This window comes from Garra rufa, chromosome 3 (genome assembly GCF_049309525.1).
Source record: "Garra rufa chromosome 3, GarRuf1.0, whole genome shotgun sequence".
Taxonomy (NCBI): Eukaryota; Metazoa; Chordata; class Actinopteri; order Cypriniformes; family Cyprinidae; genus Garra; species Garra rufa.
In genome coordinates this window covers 62,261,794-62,279,359 of record NC_133363.1, presented here as the reverse complement: position 1 = coordinate 62,279,359, position 17,566 = coordinate 62,261,794, and the positions used below count along the sequence as shown (strand labels likewise).

The window sequence follows — 17,566 nt, the reverse complement described above, 5'->3', positions numbered from 1 at the left end:
AAATGGACTTGTGAGAGAGTTCAATACAGATGAGTTTTGTCCTGAAGTCAGAGAGAATGAGGACACTTACAGATAATGATGTTAAATGAGTTCATGAAGTCTTCAGATAGTTTGTTCCTCATTGAGGAGTTATGTTATGAAATACAAGTTGAAATAGTAATACATTTAAAAAAATAATAATGATTTTTTTTGTCTTCACAGATTTACCCACATCTACACTGACTGTGACACCAGACAGTCCTGTATTCACTGGAGAGACAGTCAATCTGAAGTGTGTGATTGAGTCTCACAGTGACTGGAGACAGAGAAATGGCCTGACAAATGACCAGAGATATGACTGGACACCTGACTGGAGATATGAGTGGTATAAAGGCACAGACAGTGTAATGTTACAGACGTCTGGTCGTTACACTGTAGACAGAGACACTCTCACTATCAGAGCAGCTGCTGAGTCTGATGCGGGTCAGTACTGGTGTAGAGGACAGAGAGATAGAAGACCAAACTCATCACATTTAAGCTCAGCTGTTTCTCTTTCTGTGGCAGGTGAGTTGTATGTCATTGTCCTCCTAAACTCACTCTACTGTCACACATCCAGTCATCTGAACTGGTTTTGTTGAGAATAGAAAAATGCCTTACTGCTTACCAAATTCAGCTCAGTATATTTAGCTTATTTCTAAATGGAATGTTTCTATATCAAATTATGCAACAATGGACCCTTTTCACAAGACTGTGTTTTAACTGTTATCATCATAAATCTTTAAGTTTTTCATATTTCGATTCAAATATAAAATGTATGTACATTTATAACACTATATATCACCTTTTCATCACGTTACAAAAAACAAAACAAATTACTGCTAAATTGTAATGCCGTGTCTATGGAGGATGGTAAATTTTACATTGTTCGCTCTTCTGACTGCTGATATCAGCCTCTCTTTTTTTCCTTTGAACGTCGTGAAAACACTGTTGTGGAGTTTTTTAATGCTATTTGAGCAAATGTGGAAATGCAAAAACAAAAAATATTTGTAGTACACTCCCATTCACTGCTCTCAGATTTGACCCAACTATGACGACTTCCGAGAAACACGTAAATGTGAAAAAGGTCCATAAACTTGTCACATTCAGCACAGTTTTCACATTCTTAAATGTTTTGTCGTACAGTCTGCAGTTGATGTGTGAAAAAAATAAAAAAATAATATGAATATGAATATGAATATCAATTTTATTTCGTTTTTGCTAATATTTACAAATATTTTTGGTGCAATTAATACAAACTAAAAGCAAGTGTTTTTCTCTTAAGGAGGTTTTGAGTTTATAACAGTTTATAATATGTGTTTTAATACAGAGAGACCCAAACCTGTAGTGAAGGTGAGTCCAGATCAGCGAGTGTTCAGAGGAGAGACAGTCACTCTCACATGTGACATACAGGGAGGAGGAAACATTCAGTGGACATACAGCTGGTTTAAAGATGGAAACACTCGCAATCCATACATAAAAAGAGCAGCAGCAATGTTCAGTTTCAGAGCTGATTATGTGTCTGATCGTATTGAATACAGCTGTAGAGGAGAGAGATCATACTTACGGAGTTCAGAAATGAGTGCTGCTGTTACACTGACTGTATCAGGTGAGTGTTTATGTTCACATCTGTTATCTTTTTTTTTAAAGCAGGATTAATTCTAATTTGTTATTAAAGGGATAGTTCACCCATAATTAAAATTCATGGCATTAATTACTCACCCTCATGTCATTCTTAACCTATAAATTAAGATATTTTTGATTAAATCAAACATGCAGACGGTAAGGTTCCTACAACATTCAAGGTCCAAAAGGGTACCAAGAACATTGACGAAATAGTCCAAGTGAATATCAGACAAGAATTGCTGAATAAATTTATATATTTATTTTTTTTTGCACACAGTAAAAAAGTGTCTCCTAGCTTCATAAAATTATAGTTGAACCACTGCTATCGGATTTCATCAAAAATATTTTAATTTGTGTCTCGAAGACGAACAAAGATCTAATTGATTTGGAATAACGAGGAATATGACACAATTTTCATTTTTTAATTAATTATCCCTTTATTATTATTTTTTTTTTTAATTGTTAATCAGCTTTTTTATTTCATTTTATATATTTTAATTTTATTTTTGTATTTTTTGTGATTGATACTGTGGGCTACGCTGGCTTCCTTATAGTGCTTTTCACATATCGCCACAAAGCAGTCAGTTCGACGCTTACAGCTATAGACCTTATCAGTAGTTTGGAGGAGGTTATTTTCAGTTCCACACTGCCATCTTTCGCCACATTTGTGCAACTTAGATAACTTTATTTAATTAACCAGCTTTTCTGCAAATTTTTCGGACAGATACTGAACACTTTTTGTTGTGGATCAATTGCATCTCCCTTTGAAGAATCAGTTAAGACACAGAGTTCCCGATGCCAAAAATAATAGACTTTACTAGTGGAGACACCAAAACCAAGAGACCTGCAGGACATATGACTTTTTCTCTTGCAGTTCACACTTTTATAAAAGAAATCATTGTTAAGAGTTATATAATGTGCAGGTGATCTGCTCCTTTTCTTTTCCTGACACCTCCTCAATGCTCCCTAATTCTTCCGCAATGGTCACCTTAAGAATTGTTCTCTTGTTATGTTATGCTACACTAGCATTACTGATAAAATGGCTTATGATGTAAAATGTACACACACACACACACACACACACACACAATTTGAACTACTTGTGCTTTAGACATACCATTAAACATGTATTTACTTCCCACTTGTGGAACACTCGAACATATCTTTCACACACTAGTGGGTTCAAGTTTACTACAAGTGGTAACCAATTATTTTTATTTATTTTTTTCACATTCATGGTCACAAAACAACAAATTTGAGTACTGTTAAGTATTTGAAGTGCTATGTTTTTAATAAACAAAGTGCTTCTAATGACAAAGTAACTGTGTACTTGATTGTACTATTTAAATGCACCAAAAGTTAAATACTCATATAAAAGGAATGTAAACATACTTGCAATCCATTTGAAATGAATTATTTAATCTCTAAAGGTATGTGGGCAATACATTATCAATACATGTTGTATATTGTCATGTATGTATTCATCTTACATTTTATATAATGAATAAGTGTATCTTTTATGTATGATATTTAAATGTGAAAGATTGTTTCAATTGTACAAGTGGTAACTTTTTTTAGATTTTCTTAGAAGTACTAAAGTATATATTTTTCTTTGTTTATTATTATTATTATTATTATTATTATTATTATTATTATTATTAAATCTACCAGAAAGTTGATTAATTGTAATCTTGAACAGACCAAGAAAATATGTAATTTATTTAATCACTCCTGAGATTCATGTTTTTATTTTATTTTATTTGTCACAGTATAGTTTGGGGACAAATTATCTAACTAACTATGCATTGTTTTGTATTATGTGTTTATTATTTAACATTATCATGTGATTATTATGTGAACAGCCTATATGATTATAATATGTTGCTAATAAGCAACTAATTAATATTGAGAAGTGGTCCTTAAAATACATTTTTTACAATTTAATTTGATTTATTTTAATAATGAATGGTAAATTTAGAAGAGCAAGCTAGCTTAATGCAACAGTTTTCACTGTAATTAATGATCTTGTGCACCTACTATTCTTAGTGTTATTCATTCAATATTTGTTATAAAAAAATGTAGAGATGAAAGACTGAGAACAGACATGATTTCTCAATGTCATTGTGTTAAATAATAGTTTGTTGAATGTGGACTGAAAATAGTTCCATCTGCTGGTCAGAACAGATACTGTACTGCTGACTGAAAGTGAAAAGCTAATATTCTGTTTTAACATGTGAAGTGTGTTGTTTGCTCATTTCACAGAGAGACCCAAACCTGTAGTACATGTTCATCCTGAAAAAAATGTGTTCAGTGGAGAGAAAGTCACTCTCACATGTCACATACAGCAGACAGGAGACTGGCAGTACAGCTGGAATAAAGACGAAAATCATGTTAGCAGTGCAGGACAAGACCGGAACTATATAATCTCACCTGTGGATCGGTCTCATAGTGGTGTGTACAGCTGTGGAGGAACCCAGTCAAAAGCTCCAGAGTACTCACAGATGAGTGATGGAGTTACACTGACAGTATCAGGTGAGTCTGTTCTTGTTCTTCAGACAGAATACTTATTTAGTTTATGTATTTTTAATTTATTTATTTATTTTTTTCCATAACACTGTTTTGTCTGCAGTGGTGTTTTTGTATAAAGACAGAAAAAATTAATAAGATTTGATATTATTCATTTTAAGGTAAAATATTTTGATGAATGAGATGTATTACATAGAATATATGTTTTGCCTGCATTAAAGTTTACATTGTATTTTAAAGGAGAAGTCCGGTGTGATATTGACCTAAAGTGTGTTGAATCATGATACCGAGTGTGAACTTACCCTTCATTGCTCATCTCGGCTTGTCCACTGCAGTCTGAAATCTGGTGTTAGTTAGCCGATGCTAACAACAGGTTGTCAATGAGGAAAACTACATCCTGATAATTTTTTACAGCTGCTCCTGTGAAATTGCAGCAATAGTTTACAAGTGCACTAGAACTCATGAAATAACATTTCACTGTAAAAATATTATACTACTTTAATTTTTGTATTCTTCATTTGCAGTATTTATTTTCCAGATTGCTGAATATTAATGACTAGCAATTTAAACAATATATTAACTTCATAAGCTTTAAACAATATTTAACTGCATAAAGTATTGTATAGTATGAAACTCAGTGCACCTATTATTTAATAAAAACAAAAATGGTAATACTTTTAAACATCTTAACATGAAAAAAGTTCCAATTTTATTTAACAACTCTCTTATTTAATAACTCTCAAATTTGCATGAAAGAAATGTCATAGAAATTGGGCATGAACATATTTACTTGAAACATATATTACCCTGCTAAATTTTAAGGTTATTTAGCCAAAGTTTAACCAACATCAAGTGAGTCCAACGAAACTTCTGAAGTGCACATCTCACTGCTTATGTTAACCGCTTTAACAGCACCGTTCAGAGTTTACGTGTCACACACATCCTCTGTGAGCGGTTGACCGCGAATCTGCGAGCCCTAAATACGCTTTTTAATTCAGCACACGTCTTAACAGATGGCTGCCTGTGCAGATTTGAATTACAGCATAAAATAATAATGAGATAGTGTGCTGATCAGGACAACATCGCCGTGAATCACATCTTTTGCCAATAAAGCTTGTCATTCTTAGAGTAGGAACCCAGAGATGTTACGCCTATAGCCGATATAAATTGGGGAATGTGTGAAATTCTCCCGCGACTGTACTGCCGAATCCCTGCACAAGTCTCTATTGTGCTCCGCGGACGGAGGATTCGTTAATCTGCGGTTACCGCAATGATTAGGGATGCTCATATTGAACGTTTAACCGTTAACCGTCAGTTAGAATTTTAACCGATTATTACTATCAGTTAAACGGTTAAAAAAGCATTTAATTTTTTTATTTTTTTATTTTTTATATTTGCTGCATGGCGAAAGAAAAAATAATGTTTACTCACGGGCGCGCGTGGACACGTGCAGTGCGGCTGTTCAGACATATTTAGCTGAGTAAGCACCTGCTTTACCTTCTCTTAGTTTATGTAACTGATGTAGTAGCCTGTATGCAACACGATGGCAATGGCGATATTGGGTTATCAGAGAGTGAATCCATGAATAAATGTATTCAAATTCTGAATTAATTATAGTCTAAAAAGTGCGCGCTCCCCTTACAATCACTGGAAAGCTGTCACTCATACATTACTGTATTAATCGCAATCTCACAAAGTTAATAAAAAGTAATAAAATAACCTTTACACTGTACAAAGAATCTCTTATTAACATCATGTCTACACTTATGCCGCGTTCCAGGCAACCTGTTACTCGTGTTTTTACAACCTTCTACCCGTGAAAGTGCACCCGAATGGCAGTCAAACCCGTGACTTTCCACTCGTACTACATCGATATACTCCCAGTTACGAGTTATGACGTGACATAACCCGCGAAACAACAATGTCAGCACCTACGGGTGCGGTGTTTATGCAAGTGGTACACAGTGAAAAAATAGACTTTAGGACAATATAACTTTGCAAACAAATGAATAATAATGTAATATTAATACATGCGCTCAGGCATTTTGGGATGACTTGCCTGGAACGCTAATGTCGTGAGTCGTGATTTGAAGTCGTGATTTACGAGCCTAAAAACCTGCCTGGGCTGGAACGCAGCATTTATTTGTTTTAATGAGAGAGTTCGTGGAGGTATAGAATTCAGCAGAACTGAAACTGGCACTTTACACAGTGGTGAGTGGATCGTAACATAGCCGCCTCTGATTGGCCACTGCGATAATGTAATCTACAGAAATGTCTGTGATTGGCTATTGAACACTGTGAAAACACGTTTCTCCACATATGTGGATCAGTGGATGAAAAGACCCGAACCGCAAATTGAAAGGATTTTTGTGAAGTGTTTTTGTCACGGATCTAAGAGTTAACAGACAGCATCCCAGTCTATCCGTGTAGCATGTCCACATGTTAAAAACTGAGGTATAGGCTGGACTGCTTTATGTTTTAAGACAGGTACCTTTCTTCAAAGCGCATAGAAGGATTCAGTGTTTTAGTTCTGTCATCTTAATTAGGTAGTTATTTAATTTATACATATTTAGTGTAGGCCTATTTATATTATTCTTTTTTTTTTTTCATTCTGATTTTCTCTGTTCTCAGAAGCGATGCTGATGCGTGATAATTTGAGTATATGAATGCAGTTTTTGTTGTTGCTCTGTATGCTGCTGTTTGCACGTTAAAATAAAACATTTGTTTGTATGTTTATGTATCATCACAGATACTTGTGCATTCTATTTTTATTTTAAACGAATTCATTATTCTAATTTTATCAGTTAACGGTTAATGATCGGATAACGAGCAGCGGTTGTCGGTCAGGAAAATTAACCGAAATGAGCATCCCTATTTATGACACCTTAATATACTAATACAGTCACGAAATATGAAAAATAAACCAGAAATCCCACCTCGTTAGATTTGAAATTTACCAGAAAGCATTGTGGTTTACAGCTATGCGCTGTATTATAAGAAATGCAACCCGCTGCTGTAAAATATTGCTGTAATTTTTACAGCAATTTGTTACAGCAGCCACAGCCTTAGATGAAGAACAGAAGAAGACATTGACTCACGATCTCAGCAGACGATGATTAAATATCAATATCATTAAATGAAAGGACATAAGAAAAAATACTAAAACAATTCAACTGTATAAATTATTCATGACGCAGTGCATGCTGGGAGTGACCCAGCTCCCATCATGCACTTCAGCATGAAGCTTTATGTTGATTGTCATCATTGTTGAGATTCATACGCTGTTCATGTTGTCTGTGTGTGTCTGAATAATACAGACTTATTTTTTTGTCAACTCAGTCAAATAATCTGATTGTCACGACACTGCTGGATCTCATGATAGCATCACTGGGATAATATAATCAATATTGTGACATTAGTAACACTTTAAGCATATTTAATCTTCAGAAGCAACAATCATCTTAACAAACCTGGCTTAACAACACAATTACTGTCAGGATTGTGTCATGTTTTGTCCTGTTCTGTTCTGTTTTCGTTGTGTTTTCTCCCCCTCTGTTTCTAGTTCATTTGGTTTAGTCCTTGTCTCCCCCTAGTGTTTTGTCATAGTTGGTTTAGTCTTGCCCATATTTGCATTTCCCCCTTGTTTGCTCGTTTGTGGCCACTCCCCTGTTTCTGTGTATTTATAGTCTGTGTCTGCTTACTCCCCTTTGTCCGTCGATAACGTTACTTTGTGTTATTCTCTGTTCACTGAATTCCTGTTTGTTTTGCTGGATTTTGTTTTAGTTTTCTTTAATAAAGTGTTTTGGTTTATACTTCCGTTTCCCCTTCTCCCTGGATCTCCACCACATCACCACCTGCACACAACTGTGACAATCACAGCACACTGAAAAAAAAAGAAAATAAGAAGAAAAGGGTTATTTAAAATATAGTTTCAATGTAATAGTTGCAAGTATGTTTGTCCCAAATGTGCTAAGTAAACTTAATATAAATAGACTAATTAGCATTGACACTTAAATTGATTTTAAGAGTAGTCACATAAATTACCCAAAATGTTTTATAATTGCTTTAAAGTGTGCTCTATTTGAATTTTCATTAAAAAAAATAGGGTAAAATGTATTACTTTAGCTCCGTTTATCCTTTCAGTCTATGGGTTTTTACATTTTCTTGGATTACAATTACAGTCATTTTAATCAAATGCAATATTTCTAACATTCAATTAGTTAATTTATTAATGATGAAAATATAAACATTTTCTATCAACATCAACATCTAAATCTCTCTCTCAGTAAGAACTTGTATATGACAGAAATAAAGTCTAACTGTGATGTGTTTCCCAAAAGCATCTATGGTCACAGGTTCTGTAGTTAATAAATCAATAGAGTTCAGTGGAACTTGCATCCGTTGGCTAATGATGCTTTTGTAAAACACATGCATTAGGTTTGTATCATGATGATGGCTGAACAAACTCATGATTACAGGATTAGTTTTGAGTTGACTAAACCAAACCAATTCAGTCCAGTATTGTTGGTACTTGTACTGATATGACACGTTTACTTTAAGTTGTCTTCTTTCATGGACAGTTCTTTTTATCCCTGCTGTAAAAGTGTCTAAATTATTCATTTTTGTCAATATTTTAATATTTGGCAGTGAAACACAAAGACTCTCTCTTGTAAGAAGAAAATCACAGTTTGAATGAATGTGATTGGCTGTTCAATACTGATGTCACATTTTCATGTGCACACACTCCATAAACTCTGAGATGACCGAGAAAGTTGATCAGTGAAAGTTGTATAGTTAGTTTATATTATTATATACAAGTATACAGAGATTATATATTCAAAGCTTATATGTAGTCATGTTTAATAAATGCTTTATTACAACCTTTGACTAAAAACAGTCCCACCTACTGGCCAGAACAGGAATGGTTTAATAATGTTTTAATAACTTTGTAATTTCAAAATCCAGTTAATTTGACAAAAGAAAAGAAAAAGAAAAAAACATTTTATTACATCTTTAATCATGATGTTACATTTCACTCATAACTGTATCACTATTAACTACATTAAGTCAGATATTCAGTTTTCAAGAGTCTGTTTTCTTCTGTTCACAGGTTTACCCACATCTACACTGACTGTGACACCAGACAATACTGTATTCACTGGAGAGAGAGTCGATCTGAAGTGTGAGATGAAGTCTGATCACCGTAACTGGAGATATGAGTGGCATAAAGGCAGCAAAGACAATCTAATGTCACAGACGTCTGATCGTTACACTGTAACTGGAGACACTCTCAGGATTGTAAAAGCCACTGCATCTGATGAGGAACGGTACTGGTGTAGAGGACAGATAAATGGAAGATCAGTCTCATCACATTTTGGCTCTGGTCATCTCTCTGTGAAGGGTGAGTTGAACATCATTGTCTTCCTACTCTCCTACTACATGAGAATGAAATACAATTGTGACACCGAATCTACAAGCTCCTGAAGTTCAGCATAACACATAAAACATAAGTTAGGGAACATTAATACATCAATAAAATAAAGCACTTGTCTCATGAATCATGATTGTTTTAAACCTGTAGTGAATCAGACAGAGCAGAGACCATCATCCTCTCCACATCTCTCCTCTTTAACATCAGTGTTACTCAAAGGGTGTAAGAGTGTCATTATGTAGAAACTTACTCAGTGATACTCAAGGACCATCACAGATCAGTGTGGATTGTAACTATTGTTGAAATCAATGAGAGCAAAGTCAGGTCAGTCAGTTGGATAAGAAATGTCCAAAAGGTCTTAGATGGTCCTTGAGTTAGAAAGTTCCTTGTTGAAGCTGAATAATGTGATCCATGAGTGTCTAATGATCTGTAGTGTCATTAAAACACAATGTTGGATCCAAGTTCAGTTTACAGTTTATTCAAACAGGACAACAAAAGTAAATCCAGAAATGAACAAGATAAACCAAATACTGAAACAATTCAAATTTACTTTTCATGATACAAATTGTTGCAAAGCAGCTTTACAGAAAATTTAAGTTTCTAAAAATTAAAGTGTTTAAACAAATGGACTCTATACATCAAACAAGACAATAAACAAGAGAAACTCTGGAGATCATATAGACTGGAAAGTACAGGTGTAGGCAATGAGTAGCCATGGTAACAGATGAGGGTAAATATAGAAACAAACAAGGTAGGCAAGGCAACAAGGGAAACAGGAACTAAACACAGGAAGTGAACACAGAAACAATGGGAACAGAAAAACACTTCAGCATTAAAGTCCTTAAACACAAAACAGAAACTCAAGATCATAATCAATATCATGGATAACAACTGTGTGTGTTGTTTATGGATCAACCAAATGTGCAAATAGGTTTCATTTAGCTTAATAAATGGTGCATAAAACATAATGAACCCTAAAAGTACTTTAGTGAGAGAGTTTAATACAGATGAGTTTTGTACTGAAGTCAGAGAGAATGAGGTTAAATTCATGAAGTCTTCAGATAGTCTGTTGAAGTTGATTGAGATTCAGTTGCTCCTCATATGAGGTTGTAGTTGGAGGTCTTCAGCTCTCCTTCATCAGGAGCTTCATTCTGCTGTCTATTGAGAGTCAGAGGTGTTTGTCTGAGGACGTGACGGAGCAAGAGCCCCCTCACAAACACTCAGATCAGAAAACTAATGACAGGACAAAAGCTAAGCAGAATACCTTATGAAATTGAATTTCTCTGAGATCTCAAATGCCTCCATTTTAATTCTGGATGCCCTGTAAACAGGATATTCAGCACTTTTCAAAGATAAGTTTTTTTATTTGATTTGATTTTTTTTTTAAGTTTCATCATTAACTATTCCTCTCCTTGGTTTTTAAACTTGCTGACATGTATTTAGTGATCAATATTTAACAACCTTATAATAACATGATGCTGTTTTGTTATTTAAATCTGACTAATTTTAAGATTTTTTGTCATAAATCAACATATCAGGAGAATGTCATGGGGTTTTATATTAAAGTATGACTTTCTGTTATGAAATGGGACATCGATTTCATAGATGTCCACATCAGAGGACACCAGGACTTACAGCATGTTTTGAAAGACACACCAATTTCCTATGAAAATATAATATATAAATACTGTCCATTATTACTCTCCTTTGGAGACTTTTTTTTCATTATGTGTTGCCCCAAAAGCACATTATGCAGTGTGTAGATACATTGTATATAATGGGACAACATGTTTATGGCTATTTTACAGACACATATTGCATAAAGCAAAATGGTATAGCAAATCATTCTATTGTATTTTCCATAAAATAGTTGAGAATCATCTTAATATAAAGTTTGTATTGTTGTTGTTTTTTGTTTTTGTTTTTTGTTTTTTTTTTGGTTTTTTGCCTTTTCGTGTCCATTTCTTTTTTTTTTTTTTTTATAAAAAACAAAACAAAAGCTCTGCTGTTTCTTTCACTGTGACGGGTGAGATGAATATCTTCTTGATAGTTTTATTCTCTGTAGAGGACATTATATTTTAGCAAATTTCTCTGGGACCTTACATGTCACAGTTGTAAGTCTGGATGTCCTGTAAAGAGCACATTCAGCACAATTTAGAAATGCCAGATTTTTGTAGGTTTCCCCATTAACTTTGCCTCTTCCTTTTCTTTAAAACTGGCTGACATTAATTTAGTGATCAAATGTAAATCTTTAAATCCGACAAATTTTCGAATGGTTTGTCATAAATCAAAATGTCAGGAAAATGTTATGGGGTTTCATATCAAAGTATGACTTTCTGTTATAAAACAGGACATCGATTTCATATATGTCCCCACACTGTAGTGTAGAGGACCACAGGACTTATGCACTTTGAGAGACAAAACTATATTAGAAAATATGGAAAGAAATTGTATATTAATATTCTTATTCCAAAAGCAAAATGATATAGCAAATTATTCTGTTATATCTTTCATAGCATAGTTGAGAATCATCATAATATAAAGGTTAGTATAAAAAAAATGATTAAAAAAAAATCCAACTGTTCCTACACTACACAGTCTAATGACATGAAGAAAAGAAAAAGACAATTTTTTTTCTTCTTTTTTTCTGGTCGTCAGGAGGATGCCATTGTCCCCCTAAACTCACTCTATTATAACATATCTAATCAAGAGACTTTGTGATTTTGTTGAGAATAAAAAGCTCAGGATATACATATAGACTGAATATATATCTAGTAATTTTACAGCATCTCTGATAACACATTGCAATGTAAAATACAAAATACAGGTAAAACACCTGTAAAAAAAAAAAAAATGTATGCAGAACATTACATCGTGTCCTTTTTTGTTCTATATAGTGCTGTATTTTGCCTGATTCTTTCTAGTCTATAAAACAGTAACAAACCGTTCAATCTGTCCTGTGATCATGGCATGTTCTGCACTCTTTTTATCCTCTTAAAGTATGTAATTATTGTACAAATCACGCATATGTGAATACAAAAGAACATACATGTAGACTATCTTATTTAGCTTTTACCATTAATTACGAAAAGTTCTGGTGTAATTAATATAAACTACAAGCAAACCAGATCTTAAATGTAATGCATTATGTCTTGCATATGTTCATAACAGTGATAATGATACTCTAATGTTGTTTTAATCAATATCTACTGATATGTGTATTAATACAGAGAGACCCAAACCTGTAGTGAAGGTGAGTCCAGATCAGCGAGTGTTCAGAGGAGAGACAGTCACTCTCACATGTGACATACAGGGAGGAGGAAACATTCAGTGGACATACAGATGGTTTAAAGATGGAAACACTCGATATCCATACACAAAAAGAGCAGCAGCAATGTTTAGTTTCAGAGCTGATTATGTGTCTGATAGTGGTGAATACAGCTGTAGAGGAGAGAGATCAGACTCACAGAGATCAGACATCAGTGCTGCTGTTACACTGACTGTATCAGGTGACTGATAATATTCACACCTGTTTAATGCTCATTTAAAAATCAATATTTTTGGCTCAATAATTTTTATATATTATCCTGTAGCAACATCTTTTCTTATAAGAGGACTGAAGCCGTTCACTTTTCATTATTCTGTCATTATTCTGTTTAGATGCAATACTACAGGTCCTGTGTGTTTTTTGTGAACAAAACTTTTCATTGTTATGGGCATCTACATCTTTGGTATTTACTTTAGTCACTGTTGCTATGGTTACAGGTGATATTCATGACTGTTATAAGAATGGAAATGGATTTCAGTAAAACAGTTCAGTGAGGATGTGTTTTGTACTGAAGTCAGAGAGAACGAGGAGACTTACAGATGATGATGTTAAATGAGTTCATGAAGCATTCAGATAGTCTGATGAAATTAGACGTGATAATCATGAATTATTATAAAGCAGGCAAATGATTTGTAATGTATTTGTTCTCCTGCAGATCTAAAGCCAAAGCCTGAACTCACATCAGATCCTGCAGGAGCTGCACTGACAGGAAACACAGTGACTTTGACCTGTCGCATGGATCTGTCCACTGGATGGGACTTTTACTGGTACAAACACACACTGAACTCTGAGACAAAGAAGACAGAAACAAACTCCTACAGAGTGAAGATTGATTCAGTGTCTGATGGAGGCCAGTACTGGTGTAGAGCTGGAAGAGGAAAACCAGTCTACTACACACAATACAGTGATGCACTGTGGGTAAATGTTACAGGTGAGAGAACATAGTATGTGACGCAACACACAGATCAGAGACAATACAAAATGTCTAAAACTTGAAATCTAAAATAAATGCAATAATCTGTGTTTGTACAGTGAGTCCTAAAGCTGTGGTGACGGTACGGCCTGATGAACGAGTGTTCAGAGGAGAAACAGTCACCCTCAGATGTGATATAAAGTGGGGAGGAGACACTGAGTGGACATACAGATGGGAAACAGAGGGAACAAACTACCAATATAAAAACTCTGTCAGCCGAATCTCAACACAAGAGTTGAACATCAGCAGTGTTGATGACTTTCACCGCGGTAAATACACCTGTACAGGACAGATGGGGACACAAAGCTCTCAGCGCAGTGATGCTGTTACACTGACTGTATCAGGTGAGTTTGTGTGTTTGTTCATTATTATCAGTGTGAACAGCTTCTCTCTCAGTTTCTCTGTGGCTCTATAACTCCTCATGTTTTGTTCAGCTGAAGCTCAGGCAGCAGTGCGAGTGTCTCCACAGCCGTGGCTGACTGAAGGAGACTCAGTGACTCTGATCTGTGAGGTTACAGGCTCCTCTACAGGCTGGACGTTCAGCTGGTTCAGAGATGATGATCATCTGTCAGACAGCAGCAGAGGAGCTGGAGGCTCTTACACTCTCAGTCCTGCTGCTCTACAGCACACAGGAGTTTATACGTGCAGAGCAGAGAGAGGACCGCCGGCCTATTACACAAACTACAGTAACACACAGCCACTGTGGATCACTGGTGAGTCTAAGTGACACTATTTGTGCTTGAGTTCATCTGTAGTTGTATTTCCATACTAGTGACATATGATTTTATTACAAAAACACAAATTCTTTGTCAGTTTTGAATGATATTTTTTTCTTCTCAGGTGTTTCTTCTTCAGTGTCTCTGGTGGTCAGTCCCAGCAGAAGTCAACACTTCTCATCTGAGTCTCTCTCTCTGAGCTGTGAGGATCAGAGTAACTCTGGATGGACAGTGAGAAGATACACAGACAGAAACACAGAAGATTGTTCAAAACAAACAGGATCTACATGTCGAATCGTCTCTCTCAGCACATCTGACACTGGAGTTTACTGGTGTCAGTCTGAATCTGGAGACAAATGTCATCCTCTCAACATCACTGTACATGGTGAGTCAAATTACTCTTGAAACTACATGAAATATAATAAATAATCAGTTTTGGAATAAATATAATGTGACCATTTAAGAATTAAGTTATGTGTTTAAGTACCAGAAAAAAAACATGAGCTGCTGTAATTCTGAACAGTTGTGGATTGTCTTGTGATTCTGGAAGGGTATTTTACACTTATTCTGAATACTGAATATCAAGGTATACAATCAACAATAATAATCTACAGTCATGTGTCTCTTGTGTTGTAGATGGTGATGTGATTCTGGTGAGTTCTGTTGATCCTGTGATTGAGGGAGATACTCTGACTCTACACTGTTTACATCGATCTACAAACTCCTCCATCCTCAGAGCTGATTTCTATAAAGATGGATCACTCGTCCAGAATCAGACGACAGGAGAAATGAGCATCACTGCTGTCTCAAAGTCACATGAGGGTTTCTACTACTGTAAAACAGAGAGAGGACAGTCACTCCACAGCTGGATCTCAGTCAGAGGTGAGAGTCAGTGGAGTTCAGTCTGATTTTATTCATGAGCAATCAGTTATTGACAGCTGTGTTTATTATTTCACATAACTCACATTAACAAAAGTATAACTAACAAATCACATATACTGAAATACAGTGAAATCATCAACACCTCAGAACCAGTGGCGGCTACTGGTCTGTCAAATAGGGGAAGCTCATTTTCGGTCTACATCATAAAATTGTCTATTTATTTAAAAGTAAATTCTGCCCTACGTTCCTTTTCAAGAAAATGGTCTGTGACCCTGTCGTACCAACTAGGCGTCTTTTCCAGTGACTTTTCGTGTGCAGTTTCATATGAATGAATGATCTAAAAAAAAAATATTAAACTCTGTAAAAGTGAAACAAGGAATGTGGTGTATAATTGTGTGAAATGTATGATGAAAATCAAGCAATTTCGCCAAGCAAATATAAAGAAATAGGTTGCAGCAGTTTTTATTTCGACTGAACTTGAGAAATCCACGATGGGACTGAGCGGCCGCAGAGAGCGCGAACGAATAGCTTCAGCGATTCCTTATAGGACAAAATCGCTGTCAGTCAAAAGGACATGCAATCTTTCGACAGACCCTCCAATCATCACGCAGAAGCTCAGCGTCCAGGCCAGCCCACTCCTCATTCACCCCCAGAGACGCTGAGCGTCCGTGGGCGGGACATAATCGCAGCGTTTATCCAATGACCGTCTAGTTTCAAAGCACTGAAAAAAAACGTTCAAAGCAGCCCCATTGAAGTCAATTGACGCTGGGCTTCAATGGGGAAATGCACTGTGACGCTACGGGAATGTATGAGAAGAAAATTAAGTCAGCCGACCTGCTATATCTAACTGATTCTGAACGAATTCGTCTTTGAGATGAACGTTTTCTAACGCATTTTTAGTCAATAAAATGTTAATACAATAGTACGTAATTTGACCATTAATTTTGTGACATTATAGGGGAAGCTGAGCTTCCCTTGCAGTCTTAAAGAAATCGCCACTGCTCAGAACCAACATCCTAATGAAGAGGACATTAACTACATTAGAATAAAATTTACTCACTCTCTCATTGTTCACCAATCCTGTATTTTCTTCTTTGGAAAACAAATGAAAACCTATTTTATTTCATTCTATTGTTTATTTTAGTTTAGTTTTTGTGGGGTAAACTATTCCATTAATTCAGAGCGAAGGGGACATTACAGATGTGATTATATATTTCAGTGCTTTTGAAACTTTTTGAAAGCCTTTAGGATCTCTGTAATGTTGCTCAATGATGTGATTGTGTTTCTGTTTTTCAGTGGCACGTTCAGGTCAGATTTCTGTCTTCAACATCCTCAGTTTTCTTCTGGCAGCTTGTCCGTATCTGCTGTCTACAGTCGTGCTGCTGTTCAAATGCTACAGAGGTACACCTTATATCTGATCTGTCTCTCTCTGAGTGTTTTTACCTACAAACCATTTACATTCACTGACAGAAATTATTTTAGTCTTTTTATATATTATAGATCAATATTTACAACAAATGGTTCATAAGCAATAATTGGAGTGGAAGCTAAACAGAAAGTGTCCGAATGATTAGTGAAAATAAATGTTTTTTTTTTGTGTGTGTGTGTGTGTGTGTGTGTGTGTGTATGTGTTTCACAGTTACATCAACTGAAGAACAAAGCCACATAACAGAGGAATAAACTTCAAGGGAAGCTGATATTTCATTCATTCTCCAAACTGGATTTAGGGTCACAGGATGCTGGAGTCTCAGGCTGGTCATAGACAGTCCAGACTAACACACTCTCATTCACTTGTGCTGTATATTAGATTGTGGGAGAAACCAAACCGACACATGGATAACAAGCAAACTCGATACAGAAACTCTTCCTGGCTCATCATCTACTCCAAAAAGAGTTTCTTAGTATATCAGTCAAATTCACTGTAAGCCATTGAAAGTTGGCTTTTAAAGACACTGGACTAATACAACTCTTAAATGAAATAAATACAATTTACAGCAGTTTATAACTCCTTATACCGGCCCATTCATGAGAAATGTTCAAACTGATGAAACATCAGCACAAAGATGTTT

General features: G+C 35.3%; 1 protein-coding gene across 1 annotated transcript in view; it reads left to right on the top strand.

Annotated features, from left to right (window-relative positions):
* The first annotated feature begins 274 nt into the window (after nucleotides 1-274).
* The window catches only part of LOC141331699 (basement membrane-specific heparan sulfate proteoglycan core protein-like), a 45,744-nt gene continuing 28,452 nt past the window's right edge, over nucleotides 275-17,566 (top strand). Inside the window, exons 1-9 of the mRNA XM_073836732.1 lie at nucleotides 275-543; nucleotides 1,346-1,624; nucleotides 3,904-4,173; nucleotides 12,829-13,107; nucleotides 13,582-13,857; nucleotides 13,959-14,243; nucleotides 14,334-14,612; nucleotides 14,740-15,000; nucleotides 15,252-15,490. Coding sequence (XP_073692833.1) covers nucleotides 387-543; nucleotides 1,346-1,624; nucleotides 3,904-4,173; nucleotides 12,829-13,107; nucleotides 13,582-13,857; nucleotides 13,959-14,243; nucleotides 14,334-14,612; nucleotides 14,740-15,000; nucleotides 15,252-15,490 — 2,325 coding nt within the window. The 5' untranslated portion in view covers nucleotides 275-386. The remainder of the gene's footprint in view (nucleotides 544-1,345; nucleotides 1,625-3,903; nucleotides 4,174-12,828; nucleotides 13,108-13,581; nucleotides 13,858-13,958; nucleotides 14,244-14,333; nucleotides 14,613-14,739; nucleotides 15,001-15,251; nucleotides 15,491-17,566) is intronic.